Source organism: Chaetura pelagica, unplaced genomic scaffold (assembly GCF_000747805.2).
Source record: "Chaetura pelagica isolate M959 unplaced genomic scaffold, ChaPel_1.0 scaffold787, whole genome shotgun sequence".
NCBI lineage: Eukaryota > Metazoa > Chordata > Aves > Apodiformes > Apodidae > Chaetura > Chaetura pelagica.
Window position 1 is genome coordinate 44582 of NW_009953973.1, and position 19949 is coordinate 64530.

General features: G+C 36.1%; 1 protein-coding gene across 2 annotated transcripts in view; it reads right to left on the minus strand.

Annotated features, from left to right (window-relative positions):
• Window positions 1-737: 737 nt before the first annotated feature.
• Window positions 738-19949, minus strand: part of PDE10A (phosphodiesterase 10A) — a 176150-nt gene continuing 156938 nt past the window's right edge. For both annotated transcript variants that reach the window (XM_010002166.1, XM_010002165.1), the window contains 6 exons: window positions 18541-18696; window positions 15256-15428; window positions 13139-13250; window positions 9371-9451; window positions 6809-6897; window positions 738-1459 (listed from right to left, as the gene is read on the minus strand). In XM_010002166.1, the coding sequence (XP_010000468.1) occupies window positions 1342-1459; window positions 6809-6897; window positions 9371-9451; window positions 13139-13250; window positions 15256-15428; window positions 18541-18696 (729 nt within the window). In that variant the 3' untranslated portion in view covers window positions 738-1341. The remainder of the gene's footprint in view (window positions 1460-6808; window positions 6898-9370; window positions 9452-13138; window positions 13251-15255; window positions 15429-18540; window positions 18697-19949) is intronic.

Here is a 19949-nt window from a genome sequence, read left to right on the forward strand (position 1 = left end):
AATTTTTTAAAAGTGGCATTAAATTTAAGGTCTTAAAGCCTGTGCATAAGATTGTAAGGCTGAAGCCTAAATCAGCACAGAACTGTAAACACAGTATTTTAGAGTACTTGTCTTCAGTCAGCTATTCTTTCATTGAGAAAGGCAGTTCTAAGCTTGGAAATTTTGCTAAAGTAGAGAAAAAAAGCAAACAGACAAAGTTTCCTAATTTCACTCACCTTGGGGTGGGGGAAGAGAGTCCTAGAAGACATGCAGTGTTACTGTTCAACACAAAGGCTAATCAATGCAATAACACTTTTGATTTACTGTGACGATACCATAATCCCTCTTACCAGACCTGACATTTCTGACAAGGCTTTTGTTCCCAGTAGATACTTCAGGTATGTCTCTAGTACCTTTTGAAATACAACTCAGCAGGTGGAAATAAAAATTATTACTTCACTTAATTGTGAGCTAAGTAAGGAAATCTTTAGTGTCACATTTAAATTTTAATCTGATACTTTTGTCACTATGGATACAAAAACTCCAACGTGAAAGTCTCTCTCATATCAGAGATAAATATCCCGTACTTTCAGTATCTTAAGGGAGGAGTTGTCTAGGTTTATAAATCATTCTGAAGAACAAAGCACCATCACCTAGTTCTTTCAACGTTCGCCTTGTGAGTGACAGACAATTTGCATTATGATGCTTAATGAAGTACTTTAAACCTTTAACCTGAAAGTTGGTTTTCCTTTAGTTTGCAGCAAGAAAATTCACTGTAACCTAAGCATGAATTATAGTCTCCAAGGATTCTGCTGGAGTTCAAACTGATTACAAGTAGATCACACATAAACATTCACAATAGCAATGGGTATATTGTTCTATTTATAGCCAAAAACTCCCAAGTGACACTGGTGTTAAAGCCAGCCACAGCACGGTATAATAAAAGTACCATTGAAACCCTTACTAGAAAGTTACGATTTAGAATTACCCCCCTAAGATTTCTCCCCTCCCCATCAGTTTTAAATTAAGGCCTCAGCAATGTAGCCCATAAGATAAGGCCAGTCTTTTATATTCACAAGTTGTAAGTTCTCTTTTGATAGCTGATTCCAAAATATCTGAGTTGTCACTTTCCCTCTGTTCATGTTGTGTCACTGCTGTAGGTCAGGAGATTGGCTGCTAGAGAGTCATTTAGCTGAGGTAACTCCATCAATGTTACCTTCCTAGGCAGATCTGCTTCTTAGCTAGCATTTTGTAGGTTCTCTTTTTCCTTTTTTTTTTTTTTTCAAATAAAAATGAAACAAAAGAACAACCCCCCCAAAAAGAAGGGATGCTTTTCAGGTTAAAGCAATCTGTTGCTGCTGTTCAGTCGTCGATCTTCACAGGAAGTGAATCTGATGTCCCAGAAGCAAGGGACTGAGAGGGAATCCATATAGAGGCTTCTTCACCTCTTGTTACTTTCTCCCATTGGTTGAGATTGTCCCTGGAGATACAAAAAAAAGTCAAAAAGGATTATTAGGATTTTTTCCTAGCAATACTGTCTACTTTTTTATACTATGCTATGCCATGCTAACTTTATGCTGTATGTAAGTACCTACCTGTAAGTCATTAGGCTTTTATAATCTTTACATTATTTCATTCTTTACCTCTAGTTATCCCATTTTGTAACTCTGTGTGGCTTGTATACAACTTGAATATCTCTGAAACAGCAGTCTGGAGACAAGCCACCTTCAGGGATTTACCACAGCATACTTGGGCCCTTTTCAAAACCACCAGAGACTTTTGCCAGGCAACTTCCTTCACTGGAAACCACAGCAGCACATCAACCCTTCTGAAACTCCTGCACAGGGGCTACCTGACAGTGTATATATAACATGTTGCATGCCAACACCATAGTATCAGCTTTCAATTACTAATGCAGTGATTGTACTATCAATCTACTACATTCAACAAGTGCCCCTTCCTTGAAGCAGAAATGGTGCATGTTGTGTCTTTCAGCCCTGCCAAACCCCAAATCCAAATTTTGGTTCACAAGCCATAAAATTATAAGAAAGTAAGCTGGTAAAGTTCTAACGATCTGGAGGGAGTACAGAATCATAATCTTACTTGCTGTACACTGTATCAGTTCAGTGACTTGGAAGTCTATGGTGATGATATCTCAATAGCAGACCATACTTAAAACCAGTGGCCATATGTAGCATTCAGTCTTCCAAAGATAGAGAGAAAAAGTGCAGGTTCAACTGTTTCAGCTTCTTACTATCAGATATCTAGTTACTAAAACAAGAGTTCTTTAGATGTCTTCTTCAGTAAACAAACATGATGGTGAAAACGCTGAGTCTTACATGCTCTGTCAGCGTATTACACCAGAATTTGTGTGTCAGAACTCTTCTCATTTTTATGTCACTGCTTTGCTGAAACAGTTGATAAAACAGCTGAAAGCACAGTGAACAGGTAAGAAGACAAAATGTTGCATTTTCTGAGGATAGAGGAAGGCAGGCTCTGATGGGAGTCTACAGAAGAAAGCTGGTGCCCTCTAGGGGAAAACCTAAGCCATTTTCTGTAGGCAGGTGGAAACCTGCTCTGTCCATGCTCCTGACCAACTGGAAGTCATGAAGCCAGAGTTTCTACGGCACTGAATCACAGCTAATACAATCAGAATCAGAAAAACAGAACCATCGCAATTTCTAGGTCCATTTCCTGTACATGGGAAAGTAATGAGGAGAACTGCAACCAAAATAATTTTAAAATTATATCAATTTCAGCAATAATTGAGAGACCTGAAAGCACATGGAAATAGTTTAAAATTATTTGATCTGAAACAAAGGAAAAAAAAAATCAAATCACTCCACCTCATCCTCAAGGTAAATATACTATAATAGACTTGACATTTTGGTAGGCCTAATTAGTACATGGGCTACAAAGCACACATGGGACTTACTCTGCATACTAACACAGGTGACTGATAGTTTTGATCTACACAGAACATGAAGAGAGCATTTTAAAATGTGGAATAAATTACTGAACCCAAAAACCTAGATTCTTAGCTGCTATCTTACTTCAGGGAAGTGAGTGACTAATACTTTTGGTTTTTTTTCAGATGCAGATAATACGATTCATTTGCCTTTCTGCTCCCAAAGAAGCCCTGGCTCCTAAGTGTCTGGAGTAAATGCCCAGAGCATCTCAAAATAAGAACCTTGATGCTGACATGCTGCCTTGGCTGCTTCCGCTGCTATTATTTGCAGCTGGTGTCTGCATTCCAAACAACTCAAGGACACAGCAGCTTAAACAACACTGAGTTCCAAGAATGAGCACTGCTGTTGAAGGGGTGATATCAAAATCACTTCAGTCAGCAGCTGAGGCAATAGCAAACAGGAATGAGGCTGTATTCTTCTCATCATACTGCGTAACAGTTACCCATCAAAAATAAAGGAAAAAAACACACAAAATCAACTATTTGAAATGTTCTGGAGAAGTAACATAAACCCTGCTAATAATACATATTTTAGTAATTGGGACATTGAAGTTAGACTTGTATTCCTGATTTCCTACTCTAAATCTCCAAGTTGAACTCTCAACTTCTTCAAACAGTGGAGGGTAATTTCAAGGCTAAGCTAAAACTATTAAACTGCTCCTCAGAAGACTTAATGCCAGGGTGTGGATTTTTAGGAAGATCCTTAGTCTTACAGAGATCTTAAACCTCATCCACATGTCTATGCCCCAGTTCTCTATCAGTGCAATCTAAATTAAGGAATGCATAAGAACTGGCTGGGGAGCTGAATCTGTACAGAGCTGTCCCCAGTCTGGAGACTGTTAGTGTAGTTTTCAGAAATATCTGTAGTATAACTGGAATTGCAAACAAATATAATTTCTAGAATAGAAAAAGTTAATTTAATATCTGCCAGGAGTCTGACTGCTTTTACTTCAGACATCACACCTTTCACAGAGAAACACACTTTTGAAAAGTTCATGTTTGATCTTCAGAAGCATGGATAACCTTTCATCTAGAAAACATGTATATCTGGGTGCTTGATACTCTTGATACAATATAGCTTCAAATCTCCTCAGCTGAGTACTGAAAGATGGACCATCAATTATTACAAGCCATTTTTGCAAATAAGCCTCATTTGGATATCCATGCAGCTAGAAATCAAAATATATGAGTCTTCCCAGAACCCTGCTCCTGCAAATGTGTGGTCTTAAAGAAAACTCAGCCTAGATTCTCTAAGCCTCAGCTCCCATTAAGTAGAATAACAATGCTAAATTCTTAACAAAGACAGTAGTAGGGTTATGCAAATGGTTTTACAGTTCTTACAAACCCATTTTTTAAGGATTGCCATTTGATTGAGCTAGTAACAGAACTTTCCTGACAGCTAGTGTTGAGGTTATTTGAGTAATCATAGAGTCTGAAAGACATTTTCCTGTTAAAAGCATCTAGATACTGATTTGAGAGGTAAAAGTACACCCAGATGTTGAAAAATAAGTAATACCGAAGAAAGAAAAAAACCTGCATATATAAAGCAGTTTGACAGTATTTGTTAGCTTGAGTAGAAACAAGTAACTGGAAATACTCAGGATAAGCATTACTGCATTTCTAATGGTGGGTATTATAGTTGATGCTGTCTAGTCCATGTAAACAGTATAAAACTCTTTCTGACTGAAAACGCGGTTATGCAAAGCACAATCTGTGTTTCAGTTACATGGATTAAATAACTGACCATTTAGCTTTCAGCTGCATACATTCAAGCAAGAGGAAGAGGTTAGAAAACTTCCAAGATCTCAGACTACTTCTTAGTGAAGCAGTTGGATGGCTCCTGACCTTGTAAAGACTGAAAGGTTTACAAGCAGTTCTATGGTTTACCTCATGTTCTCTGATTTCACACTGAAAGTAACTCTTCTTTATTTCTCAGAATACATATTATTCAATTATCTATGATCAAAATATCAACACAGCTCAGGGAGTACACATTCCTACCCTGTACTGAAACTCCAAGCAGAATTTGGATTTTGATGCCATTATGATAGTAACACACTCCACAGTGTTTTGAAATTAGACAAGAGTTTAATGCTATAAACAAATGGAACCACTAAAATATGCACTTAAGAATATTTCCATATGACTCACTTTAGGATAATAAATTAATGCTTGTTATTTACCAGTCACTGTTACTTTTATAGGTTCTAAGGACGAAAGATGCCACTATAAGGCTCACCTAGCCTGACTGCCTTGAAAAGTCAGGCCTTGGCAATTGTGTCACAGTAGCTGTGCCTCTGACCTGTATTCCTTTTACCTCTTTTAAAAAAGTATACCTAGACTTAATTCACCAAATTCCTTGGATGAACTTTGGGCCTTCCAAGTAGTGTTTAACTGCTACATTTATGAGCTTTGTCTAATCAGAAAGCATACTATGGAGACAGTTACAGATTTTGATAAAGTCATTCTCCTGGCCAAATTAAATACACTATGTCCAATATTTTTTGGTTTTCACTACCTCAAAACATTTTTTAAGCTCTTTCATAATCTTCTCTTATTTGCTAGTGTCCTTATCTGTTCTTTGTAAAGCACAACAGGATTCCAGTTGCAGACCCATTAATGTAATAACTACAGAGGTATAGTCTCTAATCCTACTTAATATTCCTCCAAATCCATCTAAGGGTTGCACAGTGGTGCCCAGCAGCAGGACCTTAGAGGCAGCTGACTATTAATGATGGCCCCTAAATACTCACTGTTTGGGTTTTTTTGTAAGATAGTCCTCTTTCCCACTGGTACAGACCTATGCATTTTTTCTCATACTGATATGAAATAGTGCTTGAGTGTGAATGAAATTATTTTGCTAACCACTATATTAAATTTCACAGCATTTTGTACACACTGGGCACCCTTCTGCTATTCCACACAGATCATTTAGCCCACAAGATCAGGAAAGTGATAGAGTAGATAGATCTGCCATACAGGTCCAAGACAAAGTTCAATACAAGCTGGAATTTAAGGACCACAAGAGAGAAAAAAAGAAAGATTATGAGAGAGGTGGTAAAAAACATAGAAATACAGGCCTCTTTTCCCTGGCTGTGACTAAAGATTACTGGCATTTTATGAACCAACTGTTCCTCCTTAGAGAATATCGATTAATGTGAAACTGGAACATGTTCATGAAGCATACTGGTTTCAACAGTTTTGTCAGGAAAGATTGCTAAGGTCCAGAATATATTTTTGGAACAGAACTACCAACAAAGAGATCCTCCACCCTTCCAGGGTAGAAGCAGCAAATTGATTAAACACCCTTAACTCTTCTGCAGGAGGTCCCAATTCACATCCCAGCTGATTGATAGGACAAAGTTACCACATTCCAGTGGCACTAACCTTATGCTCCCACTTACTGAATATTCTGGGAATCTTTTTTTTTATTATTTTTATTTTTCTTCGTAATAAAAATGCTGTGATGTGAAATAAAACCACCTACCAAAACTAATTTTTTTTCAATGAAATAGAATTCTAACCAGTCTTAGTTGTGACAACCATTTTAGAAGTAAAAAGGACAGAGGGAAATCGCACTGAACCAGCCTAGACAGGGATACAGAAGCACTGAACCTGTTTCACTCTAAATGCTTTTGGCATCAAACACAATTCAATCAGCTGTCTCTGTAGATCTGCATAGGATAGTCCCAACTGGTAGTTACTGGATAGCTGCATAGATTAATGGAAGAGATATATTCCAGTGTATCTGCATGCAAAGACTAAAATTAAAAGTCTGTATTTCCAGAAAAACTTGCAGAGCAAGTTCGTTTTTTCTTTAACCAAGCTACATGCTATGCAAAAACTTGCGTATTTACTCACCTGCATGCTCGAAGTAGTGGCCCAGTTGGAGGAAAGATCTGTGCAAGTGTGGTGTAACATGGGATGGCTACAGCATTGTAGAACCCAATCTACAGAAAACAACAATGAAAAAAAATAGTTAAATGTTGCCAAACTACAACACTGAAAGTGAACAGCCAAGTATCTCAAAATTGTTGACGCAAGTTAGTACGGCTCTGCCATGTGTACCTCATTCCCACCACTCCTAACACCAAAAAAACAGACAGATCCTAAGCAAATCAGTTGAATAATGAAAGGTCCTGTAGAAAATCCTATCTGAAGCAGCCATATTAAAAGAGTAACATGGAAGCAACTTGTAAGAGCCAGAGACTTCACTGTTAGTGCTTCATTTCAAAGTATTTGGATATTGAGAGGAGATGCAGAAGTAAGAAGTACCTGCAATATATTCTGCACAACCTCCTCTTTGGAACCCCAGTGTTTAAAATACGTCCTTTAAGTGCCTGAAAGCTTTTAAGTTAAAATGCGCATCAATCAAGAAAAACCCTAAAAGGCTCAATGGATTTAAGTTTTGAATAAATCCAAGTTAAGCAAAAACATTCCTTTGCAAAAGTTTCCCCTTCTGACCAGAGTAAACTCACAAAAATTCCTTTTGTAAAAGATTTAGATTATCTGAATAAATTATTCCAGACTGACTTTTATGTGGCTGTGGTTAGACAGAAAGCCAAGAGTTCACTCAGATATGAGCAATCTATTGAAATAACTTCAGGAAAGGCAGTGTACCTATATCCGAAGATGCATAAGAAGGAGGAACCAGAGAATATATTTGTTTTCTGGAATAAAATGTTCCTGTCTCTTCAAATTGTGCAGCCTAAGCATACTGCTAGCTTTAAAAGCTGTATCTTTAATTATGATAATGGTGATAAACCTTTTATTCTCAACCTGAAAACTGTATTTCTGGGATAAGCTTTTGAATGGCTGAAGCACTCATCTCTCCTTTCATTATCAGGCTGGCTTGACTTATTTATCAAAAGGGCTTTTGGGTCACAGCATAATTTCGGCATTTCTATTTTCTTCACAGGTTCTAAAAGGAGGGCAGAAAAGAAGGTGGTAGGACCCTTGCCAAATCAGGAATAGATCTGCAGTGCAGGATACACAGGAGGAAGACACTAAACCCAGAGACCTTATGTGAGTTGTGCTACAAAGGGTGTAAAGCACAATGAGACCAACTGATCCAGCCACCCAAGTGAAAGAAAGAGCTATGTACAAGCTACTCTCAACAAAGATGAGTACTTCAGGCAGAAGTAGGCTTTTTCAGAGATTAGATGTAAAGAGAAAAAAAACAAACATCTGTGATTTCACCCCATTAATGATTCTTTCACAAATGCCAAGATGACTACATACTATAGTACTTTGTACTTTTCAAAAATGTTCCAAGATAATTAATATAGTGTGTGGAAAAAAAAAACAAATGCAGAAAAATGTTCTTTCCTTTTTAGGCTTATATTAAACACACCCATTTAGTAAATTAACAGCTAATTCTTCACTATGATATGGGTACTAGTTTTTATGTTAAAATATGGTAGCGCATATAGAGTAAAATATCAGAATAGAAACTTTTCCATAGCCTGGCTTACCAAGTAATTAATGTACAGCAATTCTATGATACTTTGTGATTTCTGATTTGTGATTTTAAAATAAATAAAATATTTAAATATTGTTGTTAATTTCTGAGTTGATTGAATGCTTTGCAAGTGCTAATTACTGACAGTTAAAGCATCAAGCCACTAAAACAAAAAACCCCAAACACACAAATAAGAATATGAATGAACAATGGACAATATAAAACTCTTCGGCTCAGATAGTCAAAGGACAAGCTAAGTTTTTCACTTATCGAAAAAAGTTAATTCAAAAATCTTTTTTTCAAATTTATGTTTACAAAATACCAATTTTCCCTAGGGAAAGCATAAAAAAACAGTGATTTCTGCACATTTTTGCACAGGAACATCAGTACCCAACAGACAGCTGAGACTTTCAGAAATAAACCCTTTATTGCTTATCCTCATGAAACTCTTCACAATCTTTTTTTTAATAGGAATGTCAAAAAACATTTTTTATTGTTATTTTAAAAAAGCTAATGAAGAACTATGGGTTTAAAACTACAAAAATCTAAAAATCTGAACCCGGATAATTTAGCCAGAAATAGGTGAAGACATTCATTTCATATTCAGGAGAAAACAGTGAAATCTTTTAACTAAGGGCTGAAGCAACAACTTACTAAGTTGAAAAAGTGTTACTGACACTTCTCAAAACTATAGGTGATTGTGGTTCTAGCTAGATTTACAAGTACAAAGAATAGAACAGGTGAAAACAGCAAAGAGCAGGTTGTCATTTGAGTCAAGCTTTTGAAGATAAGATTTCCATTGCAGTTAAAAAAAATAAATAATCCTTTTTGCATGCAGAACATGGAATTCAGCATCCCTCATACCCTAATGTCAAATTATATATTCAGTCACATACAGAATGTTTTCTCCATACATGTTTTATTAACACTATAAAATGTGTCCTCTCACAGAGAGTTCATACCTGACCCTGAGGGACTTCATCTTTTTTGTCTCTGTCCATCATAGGAATAGGTTGAATACCCGTTTTCTTCATTTCATCACCCTGGAGATAAGTAGAGAGAGAGTGAGATGAGGAAAACAAAAATTCAGACTACTGAGACTCAAATAATTTCCATCTTCTATTATATGTCAATCTAAAAATTCAGAATTTAAAAGAATGTGTGGTATCAGCCTAGGGCAATCTTGGATAACTGCCTGAAGAGGGGCTCATTTTGTACATTCACCTAAAAGATACAGTAAAGAGCAGATCCTGGAAGATTTTGAGTCAATGTTCACACATTTTCCCTGTTTTGAAGGGTGTCTCCATAATAAAAAAAATAACTGGAAGAATAAAACCAAATAAATCAGTTAAATTTATCTTCATAGTTAGTCTCATATTTCAAAACATTACCTTTTTAAAGGCCTACTGGGTTTGTGTGCTGATCTTTTGGTACAGGGGAGGCTACAGGGATGAATTCTGTGAGAAGATGCCAGAAGGTTCCCCCATGTCCGATAGAGCCACTGCCAGCACTATGAGGGCTGCTATGGGGAAAGTGACCTCCATCCCAGCCAGATCCAACCTTAGTTAATGAAAACATTTATGCAGGATAACTGCTCACACAATATTTGCTTATCTGTATTCTTTAATGTGAGGTTCAGCTTACAGAGGTTTAGCTATCTCAAAGCTTAGGATGTCCTCTATATCTGTGTTCTATGTTTCTGCTACAGTTAGTGAAGACATCTCCAGAAGACAATTACATCTTTCTCACAAGGTTTTATCAAGCCACATTTTAAATGCTAATGTGTCCTTTCAAGGGATTTTGGCACCTTGACTTAAAGAGAAGTCTGTAGTATCATAGATTGAATCTGGTCTAATCTGAGTATCTTTCTGTTTTACTACCTTGCCAGTTCTTGAGAGTAGAAAAGATGGGGCCTTCTGGAAGTCAATTCCTTCTTGCATATTTGTCCTCAACATCACCTAGTAACTATCATCCTGCTCAAGTAACCAACAAGACTTGTAATCAGGAAGCTATTATTTAGTGTCTGCCTTATTCTCTCGTATCACATATTTCTCTCACCAAGCAGTTAGAGAGGCTAGAATCATCAAATCTAATCTCTGTTAGACATTTTACTGTTGGAAGAAACAAAACAAAGGCCTTCTTCCTCAGCTGATAAGAAAAAACGCCTGCAACAATTTCAAGCACAGAAGCTCAACACTAAACCACTTAGCATCATGTGATTTTAAGCTCTTTGATTTAACATAATATGGAGTGCCTGAGAAACATCTGAAGTCAGAGCTTTGACTGCCTCTGACTGATTATGCTAAAACAGAACAAAGCTCAGATTTTTGTTCAATGTTTCACCTTGAAAGAAAAAGGTATCACAGAATTGTTTGGGTTGGAAAGGACCCCTCGGGATCATCCAAACCATCCCACATCATCCCCAGCAGGATCAACTAGAGCAGGTGATCCAAGATGTCCAGTCAGGTTTTAAATATCTCCAATGACAGAGACACCATAACCTCTCTGGGCAACCACCCCCACAATAACAAAGTACTAGTTTAGATGGAACTTGTGCACTAGAAAGACAAGAGCTTTTTTGTGTTCAGTATGTGCAAATACATACATGATACACTGTTGCAGAAAACCCTGCTTTTATTCTCATAGTTATGACCACAATCAAAGTTAAAGTTGAAATTTTTTGCAAATAAGTTTGCATCATACTTCCAGTACAGCTATAATAGATTGATTGTGAGGCTCTTAAAATATGTTGCAGCAAGGGTTTTAAAACTGCCTGGTGTCTCATATCTATTCCTCTCCCCCCCAAAAAAAATAAAATCACAGTTTGTAATCCTATATAATGGATCAGCAAACATATTATTTTGCTTGCGTTTTAGCACTGTGGGAAAGCTTCATGCTGGGTGATATCAAGGTAGATCCTTAGCTGTAAACAGCAGCTATACTGGGCTTCATTCAATGACTCTGCAGTTATTTTTTTAGTTAATGATTACACAAAGATGAAAAATCATAAAAATGCTCTGATGAAATAATTCAACATTTTAAGATTATGAACACAAATAGTAATTAGAAGTAACATTCTACCCTACTTTTAGAACTGTAATATAACCATTCAATCTAATAAAATATACTTTTCTAAAAAGTATATTTTTCCTCAGTTAAGTAAAAATTTCTGTAGAGAAACACAATCTAGACTTAGTATTGACTTAGGTTTCCAATTTCCAGAATTATTTAGACCTGTGACTAGGTTTGTCAGCCATCCTGTCTAGATCACAACATATTCAACTTCTGCTGTGTATCAATTAACCTCTTCTTAAAGAGGATTCAGTAAAACACCAACTACATATTTGAATTTCTGTTATTAGCTTCTAATTTACAGATGTTCCATGAAGTAGCAATATAACAAGATCCTTCTTTATTAAATCATACTTTGATTACAAAACAAGCTAATTGGGCACCCTCAATTTTGTTCAAAGTTCCACTTCACTGTTTTTGAGTAGGAAAAATCAGTTTGAACCTTCCTTCCCCACTGAGTTCACAAGATTTGCATTAGAAAGTCTTCTAACTTGTAAGCAAAAAGTTGAATATGTAATCAATGAGGCACATCAACATCATACCACTATTATATCACTCATAAGAACACTCACTTTTCAGTGCTGACAGTTTAGAAAGTAAGTATTGAACGAACTAGGCCTTTGAGCATAATATAGTTTGCATTTTTCAAATATTTTATTGTAGTCTGACTTGTTAATAATTAGTAAGAAGGAGAACATGTCCATTACAAAAAGCACCCACGAGCCATGCACACCTCGTATTTCATAATGAACATGCACCAGGCAGGACAACAACCTCTACTACATCACAATGCATGCTACATCAATTCTGAGGGCCTGATTCCCATTTTACACCCGTGTAAAACAGAAATGAGCCCACTGAATTCTGCTGACTTCCACAGGGCACATAACAGAAAAGAGGAACACTTTACAATACACATGTAATAGTAGTTCTGAAGATACAGTGTATCTTCTAAGACCACACAATTCCACTCTACACAACACCCTCAGAATTTATTCTTTAGTCCTAAAGTAGTCACTTTTGCTTTACAAATTAAATTATTAGAATATTTACTCCTCAGTGTAAGACACATGAGATTCCTACAGCTTAATGCCTTGTTTCAATTATCAGTACGTCTTATCTGTGGATTAACTTTCAATATATTAAAAAGCAACTCTCTCAGTCTTTGTGAGCTGACTCACAAAGAAGATTCAAACGGTCAAACAGAACAATGTTAAGTTTTTTTTATATTTACATTAACATTTCCTGGTCTCATACAACAGCTTTATAAGTGTTTCAAGGCAGCTGACCTACCTAGAAAACTGGTTTCCAGTTCTGGATTTCTAGAATACAAATAGATCCTTCACAAAACTACAGTTAATGACTCAAAAAACCTATAGATATGCTTCTGTGTTTTGTTGCTTAGTCACTTTATGTTATGATATGCTTTTAAATTAATCTTTAGATTAAAAAAATGCTGCCTGAAAATTAGGGAGCTAACTCAGCTCTATAAATAGATTCAGAGTTAAACAACAAAAACACATGCACATGCAGCTCTGAACACTCCTTGAAATGAGCACATAAAGATATCCACTGAAAAATACTTTTGGTTGTGGTTTTTTTCTTCGTGATACTTCCATTTATAAAGAAGAGAGAGTAAACAAAAGAAGAACACATACCTCAGCCCAGAACTCTGCATATATATCATTGGCCGTCAGTCTGGTAACTGGCCACAATTTTGTTACAGAACACAAATCACAAGCTGTCATCATCAGACCAATCACTCTATCTCTAAAATAAAATTACATTAAATAGTAAGTTTGGTAAAGAATTAATGAGCACACTGCACAAATTTTATTTGCCCTTCCCCAGTACAACAAGTAGTAAAGTATACATACTACAAAATTTCTCCTACCTTGCTTGTTTCTTCCTCACGTTTACGATTCAATGATTAGGCATCACACAAAGTGCTTATTATACTCCCTGTAGCATTCCCTGCACTGTTTGTAATCAGAGTTCATAGACCATCCCCTTCACAATCCCATTTATAGAAAAACAGACAAGAATGCCTGACTGTTAAAACACACTTATGCCCCTCCTTAATTTTCCAAAAATACAGTACAAGTCTATTAAAAAAAAAAAAAAAGACAGCATATCCTGTTGCTGCATTTCTTTCTGTTCTTTAAAGAGAGGAACATGCTCCAAAAGAAGGAAAAACTAGTTCTGAGACTAGCAAAAAGTACTCTGTCATGGCTTTGTTGGCATGAAATCTAACCTTGACAGACGAATTCTAGATGCAACTCTGTCCTATACACTGACAAAACTGTTCACAGAATAACAGAACAACCTCAGTAGGATTTTTATAATTATTAGAATAAGTTATACACACAAAAAAATCTTATTTAAACAGCTTTCTAGCACTCATCTACTACCCAAACCTATGGTTTATGAATCCAAGATTTATAAAGAAAACTGGAAATCTAACTAATGAATTAATGTTTTTCACCCAATGGAGAATTTAACATGAGACTTAAGGACACTTGCTTCTCTTTTAATAAAGGCTATTCCATGAAAAAAAGCACACAAGCATTCCAATTCAATGGCGGACAATAAAACTGTTCTGACAGACAAATATATGAGGGAAAATACACAAATACACAATATAATCAATAGAAAAATGGCAAAGTGCAATTTCCATGAGTTAAGATAGATGATTCATTAGCCACACAAAGGCAAAATTTAGTATTCCATTGCATTTCCAGATACCAACTAGAAGTTCTGGACTCTTTAGCCACATTATAAACTGATAGCCTGTCTTCAGGCACGTGGCTTTGCACTGAAAAAGCTCTGAGTGCAGGTAAAATTAAAAAACATATCACCATAGTAGAAGATGTAATCACACTCTAAATAGTTGTGATCCTGTTTAAATCTTATAAACTATAAATTCAAGATTTCTGATAATTTTCATTCTGAGATTATCAGAAGCTACTGTATCTTTAACTTTTTAAGATATCAAGGTTTATCCAAGTCTTTTAAGCTTAATTTCCATACTGTGAAATAAGCTTTTAAGAACTGTGCTTCCTACAGTATTGTAATAGCTTATTCAAAACTACTGGTAAAAACTAGTAAAACTCCTTAGAACAAAGACCCGTGTACCAAAGTTACTTTTGAAAAGAATTCAGACTCATTATTCAATGTTTTCCTGTATCACCTCTCTAATTTTTCCCTGCATTAGATTAATGACAGGATTCACTTTACAACAAAGAAGCTCTGAAGGGCTGCATGAAGTCTATTATCAGACACATCTTTCATCTAGGGTGCACCGTGTTTTGCTTGTGTGGACAAAGACAGGAATGTATTTATGAATATATGCACTTACATATTTTTAAAACTTAAAGCTCTCTTAATTCCAAAAAGTTGAGATCTGACAAGAGTTCTTAAAAGAAAAAACCCAAAACAACAGACATATTGACAAAATAATTAAAATATTGACATAAAAGTAAAACTACATAATTATTGCACTACACCTTTACCTTTTTCCCTACCACCTAACTGTGCACTAACTTTCTTGTGCAGAAGATCTGTCACTGAACTGTGCAGATGGCATGTGAAGGCAGTGACATGCAAATACAAAACAATGGAAATTACTCTTACATACTTGGAATTTTACACACAGCTAGTCATGTGTAAGAAAATTACTGTTTACACAGATTTGATTTTTTTTTTTTTTTCAAAAAATAAGGGTTTTTTTCTAGGACTAATGCCATAGTGAACTAATACTGGTTTGCTTCTTTACCTGTGTGCTTGGTTCTTAAGGTTTAATGCTCCTGTCTGATGCAGCTCTTCAAGCTGTTTTCTGTTTCCAAAATACAGGGCAAGGTCTGTAGCGATGATGGCTTTCCGGATGATCTCCAGTACTTGCTCATATTCACTGGAGCTCAGATTGGAGAAGACATTGTGCCCTTCCAGCTATGAAAAAGTAAAAAAAAAATAAAAAGCACAAGCTCTAATTCTGAGATTCCTTCAGTCTTTAAATTCACCAGACAGGTTACAATGGTTTTACAGCCCCATGACAATTTTTGTTGCAAATTCAAATGCTAACAGCCTGAAATTCCTGTTTTTATCTTTCCTTTTTAAATTCTGTCATCAAACCTATGACTAAGCCCCTGATTTGGTTTTGGGACTATTTCTGAAGCCTAAGGGTATTAATACAGAAAAATCCTAGCATTTTCTTCCCTGATTAGCACTACAGACAACAGCACATCTAGACAGTATTAGCTTGGGAACTTATGATTCAATCCTGATCCAGAGTACTGCACTATCAAGTGGATAAACTGATTGTTTGATTCACTCTGAAACACAATTTTGATACTGCATAAACACATACTATTTATGAGGAAATATCCAAGTTGAAGTACTAAAATAATTTGCTTTTTATAGTGCTCCAAATGAAATGTGCCAGAAATTGTTGTATTTCCTGATACAATTTTCTCTATAGAAATAAAGTTAATTACAGGATTTTAATGTATATGAACATTTAGGGGGGAAAAGCTCCTTTATTCAACTATGAGTTGACTGACTTGTAAACTAAAGATGATAGTTTCCACTATAGAGGCTCTGGCAACATGCCACTGTCATCCTTTTTCAATTTCCACTATGTATTATTGCACATTAAACTGAGAATACCCATGCACTGTGATCACTCATGAAGCTGTATCACATTTTGAAAGTCAACACTATCCTGTCTCTAAGACTTGGAAAACAACTTGTCAAAATTCTTCCTACTGTTGAGAGGAAACAGACAAATATAAGAAAGAATAAGCCAGCCGTGTCAAGGTGTGCACATTCTCAAATAGAAAATATTATTAAAATATACCAAATGCAGATGTATTTTGACATCTAATTGGCATTTGGACTGATGGTCATAAAGACTTCCCCTGACTTTTGTCAAGCATTTACATAATTTGTTCAAAATAAATCCTCTGTGGTACAAATAGGCTTGGTTTCTCTCACCATCCGGAACATAAACATAATTTTCCAACATTTTTAGTTGGACAAGTAGATTTAATGTGAATAATGAATAGAAAATACAATCCATCTGTGTCTCAATGCTACTTTCACAGACTCCTAAGTCATATAACATGATTTTAAAAAGAATAAAAAATCAGAACATTTTAACCCATCATCAACGTTCTGGGAGCAGGAAATTGTTACTGGTAGTTTTCATTATTTAGGATTTTGGGGAGATGCCTTCCTTCCCAACCTTGCTACCTACTCCATGAGAACAAGCTATTTGTCCTAATTTTTTAATTACTCTAGATTCTATTATTTTGGGTTTGGAACCTGCAAATCTGCACTATCAGAAAGGCCACTGTGACAGTTTCTGCTCATACTACTAGAAAAGAACTGATTCTGATACATACTGACAGAAGTTGCCATTTCTGAGCATGTCACTTTGCCTTTTGAGTAGTACATTAAAAGTACAGCTCCTAAGATTTTATTCTTTCACTGCTGAGCTAAAGCTAGTGAATGGACTCCTCTGTATTCATAAGTATGGTGTACACTAGAACTGAAGGGGTATGAGCAAAGCAGCTGTAAGTTTTCCAACAGTGAAAAGTACATAACATTAAAATTCACTGAGATAAACCCTTGAGGGTTTGGTAGGTTGGGTCATCACCACCCATGGGGACTTGGGTAGCCAAGGTCTCAATTCACTCTACTGCCCTGATCACCTATCTCCCTTTCTTCACTCACACTGAGTGCCAAGGCTAGGAGGTAGCAGGGAAGCAAAACAGTTCTCTGACTTCTTGGCAAATAGGACTTTCACAGATTACAACATTTCTGCAGAAAAAATGCAAGACTGAAGTCTGCTCCACGTAGTCATAAAGGAGCAGAGCATTGTTAATGACTGAGGAACTTGCTCACTGTGCACAAGCTCACATAAAGAATGAACACTAAAAATCTAATGCCATACCGCCATGAAGGATTCAATTACACCCTCCTACATAGAGGAGTATTCAAAGATAAAGCTTCAATTCTCTGATGAAATGTACGTAATACCTAAAACCATAATCACAAGATGTGATTCTGAATACAATACAGAATATATATTTTCCTAAAAAGGTGATTAGGTTTTTAAGAAAATAAGTATCTTCCCCCTGAAAGACCAGAAAGAAAGAAAAGTTAACAACAAATTGGTGGCACAGTAGCATCGTAAGGCTGTGCATTGAGCCATGTACATGGTAAACTAAAATCAGTGAGCACAAGTATGTTATGGGCTGGCAGTGATTTCATCAGCGAGAGTTCTTGCTCTTCTAGTTGAGCATAAAAAGAAATGTAATTGAAGAGAGAATATCTGTGTGTCAGTAGCACACCTGGATTTCCCAAAACACTTTGGCATGCTTTTAGTTTTCTATTCTTTAAATACACAGACATATTAACTCACATTGGGAACTCTCTTTCATAGAATATTACATTTTTTCTTATTTCTTTCAAATTACTGAATAACAAAATAGCACATGATAACATAATGGAACAAGTGTAAACTTTTCATGCGTGTAAAATTAACATTTTCTCCTTCATGCCACACATTTAACATTAATAGTATTTATTACAGCAGGTTTTCAAGCTTCTCATGCAAACTTTTGCCAGTAGTTCAGTTTTCATTCAGAATTTCAGGATGGTTGAAGACTTAGTTAAAGCACGTTATGCCAGAAATATCTAAGTAAGGGAGAAAATGTTGGTTTTTTTTTTATTATTTCCAAAGTTCCTATTCCATTTGATCTTAGGAAAAACCCTCATTAACCCAGAAGCTCCAAAAGAAGACCATAAGATCTTCAAATATACAAGATTTTTACTACCATGAAGACTTTGCAAAAGCTATGTTTTGCACTATTATTGAATGCTTGGGTTACTAATTGTGGAACCCAGGTTGCTGTAATAAATCTTCCGCTCTTTAAATGAGCACTACAATCCAGAAATTAAATTAAGCATGCTTCAGAAAATGTAATGGGTAATGTTGTGACTCATATTTCCACCACTGGACTCTACTGCACAGAAGACACAGTTTTAATAATCCTACCTGCAGGATGGACACAGTCTGCGAGAAGTGGTGCTGTTCCATTGTTGATGTGGAATAGAGAGCAGCTAAGGGGTGATCAAATTTCTGAAGATAGCTGTTGCTGTAACCTCTGTGATCCAGGTCATGACACAGGCATGCAACTAGAAGACCTTTTCGCTACAAAAAAATTTGAGATAAACACGAGAAGTAAAATGTATTTCTTGCCCCTAGATGTCACTCTCCTCCCAAAATACTGTAAAAGTTGCACTATGCTTACACTACCTTCAAAAAGCACATGGAGAAACATCCTTAAAATTTTGAGAACTATTATGGTAAGGATGGACTGAATAAAAATTCTTATTCCAATAGTAATTCAAAACACATTCATTAATGTTTGTGAAGCAGTTACTGCCAGCATGGAGTATCACGGAAATGTCGACAGACTTAAAAGCTCTATCTTATACTTGGTTCTAATGTGTATTCTGTAAAGAAGAATAAGGCTATAAAATGAAGCAGAAAAAGAATACTGATTAACCATCTACTCAGTGAGTAATATCCAGCCTGTACACAGTATTGAGGCACATGATTCTATGGAAAAATAACAAACAATTATATAATTAAAGATTTTATCAGAGATACACAATGTTCAGAATTAAGGTTGTAGCAACCCTAGCTGTATTTCTGATTTTGAGACCTTTGTTTTTATTTTAAATCCTTCACTTTTCTTTTAATGATATATTTTTAATATTGCATCTTGTGAAGTGCACTTTTAAAAAATACACAACAAAACAAAAGATGCAGCAGCACAGATCCTCAGCAGAAGTGGAACCCTTCAGAACATAACGTACATATATATATTACTTGAAGTCATGCAGTAACAGCTGTGAAAAGCTGGTATCCTCTTTTCACTGCTATCAGGAGGGGCAAGACATGTAACCAACAGACTTGAAAAACAATCTCTGACAGCAAAGGAAAGATGAGCTTCAGAATCCTTTCGATACTTGTCAGAACTAGAGGGCATAAGCTTTTCTGTCCTTCCCTCTTAAGTTTAAATCACCTTTTGCAACTTGTATCTTTTCCAGCCTTCTAATTTTCACCAATCTGTCCCCTGTACCAGATGGTTCTCTGTCTAGCTTGCCCCAGTCTCCATGTCCCAGAAAGTCATTATTTTCTTAATGCTTCAGGATTATACAATACCTAATCCCAGTGCTCTTGACCTTGTACCCATTGTTCCTGCTTGGATCCTGCACTTTTTGACTACAGTCAACTGCTGGAATTACCTGTCTCTAGATCAGAGACCCCTTTAGAGTGTGTCATCCTTATCTTCCTATCTCTAAGACTATCAAGGTTTATATCATCATCCCTCACCTGTAGACAGCTCATCCAAGGTCCCCAAACTTTCCTTCAGCAGTTACCTGTATTCTAATTGG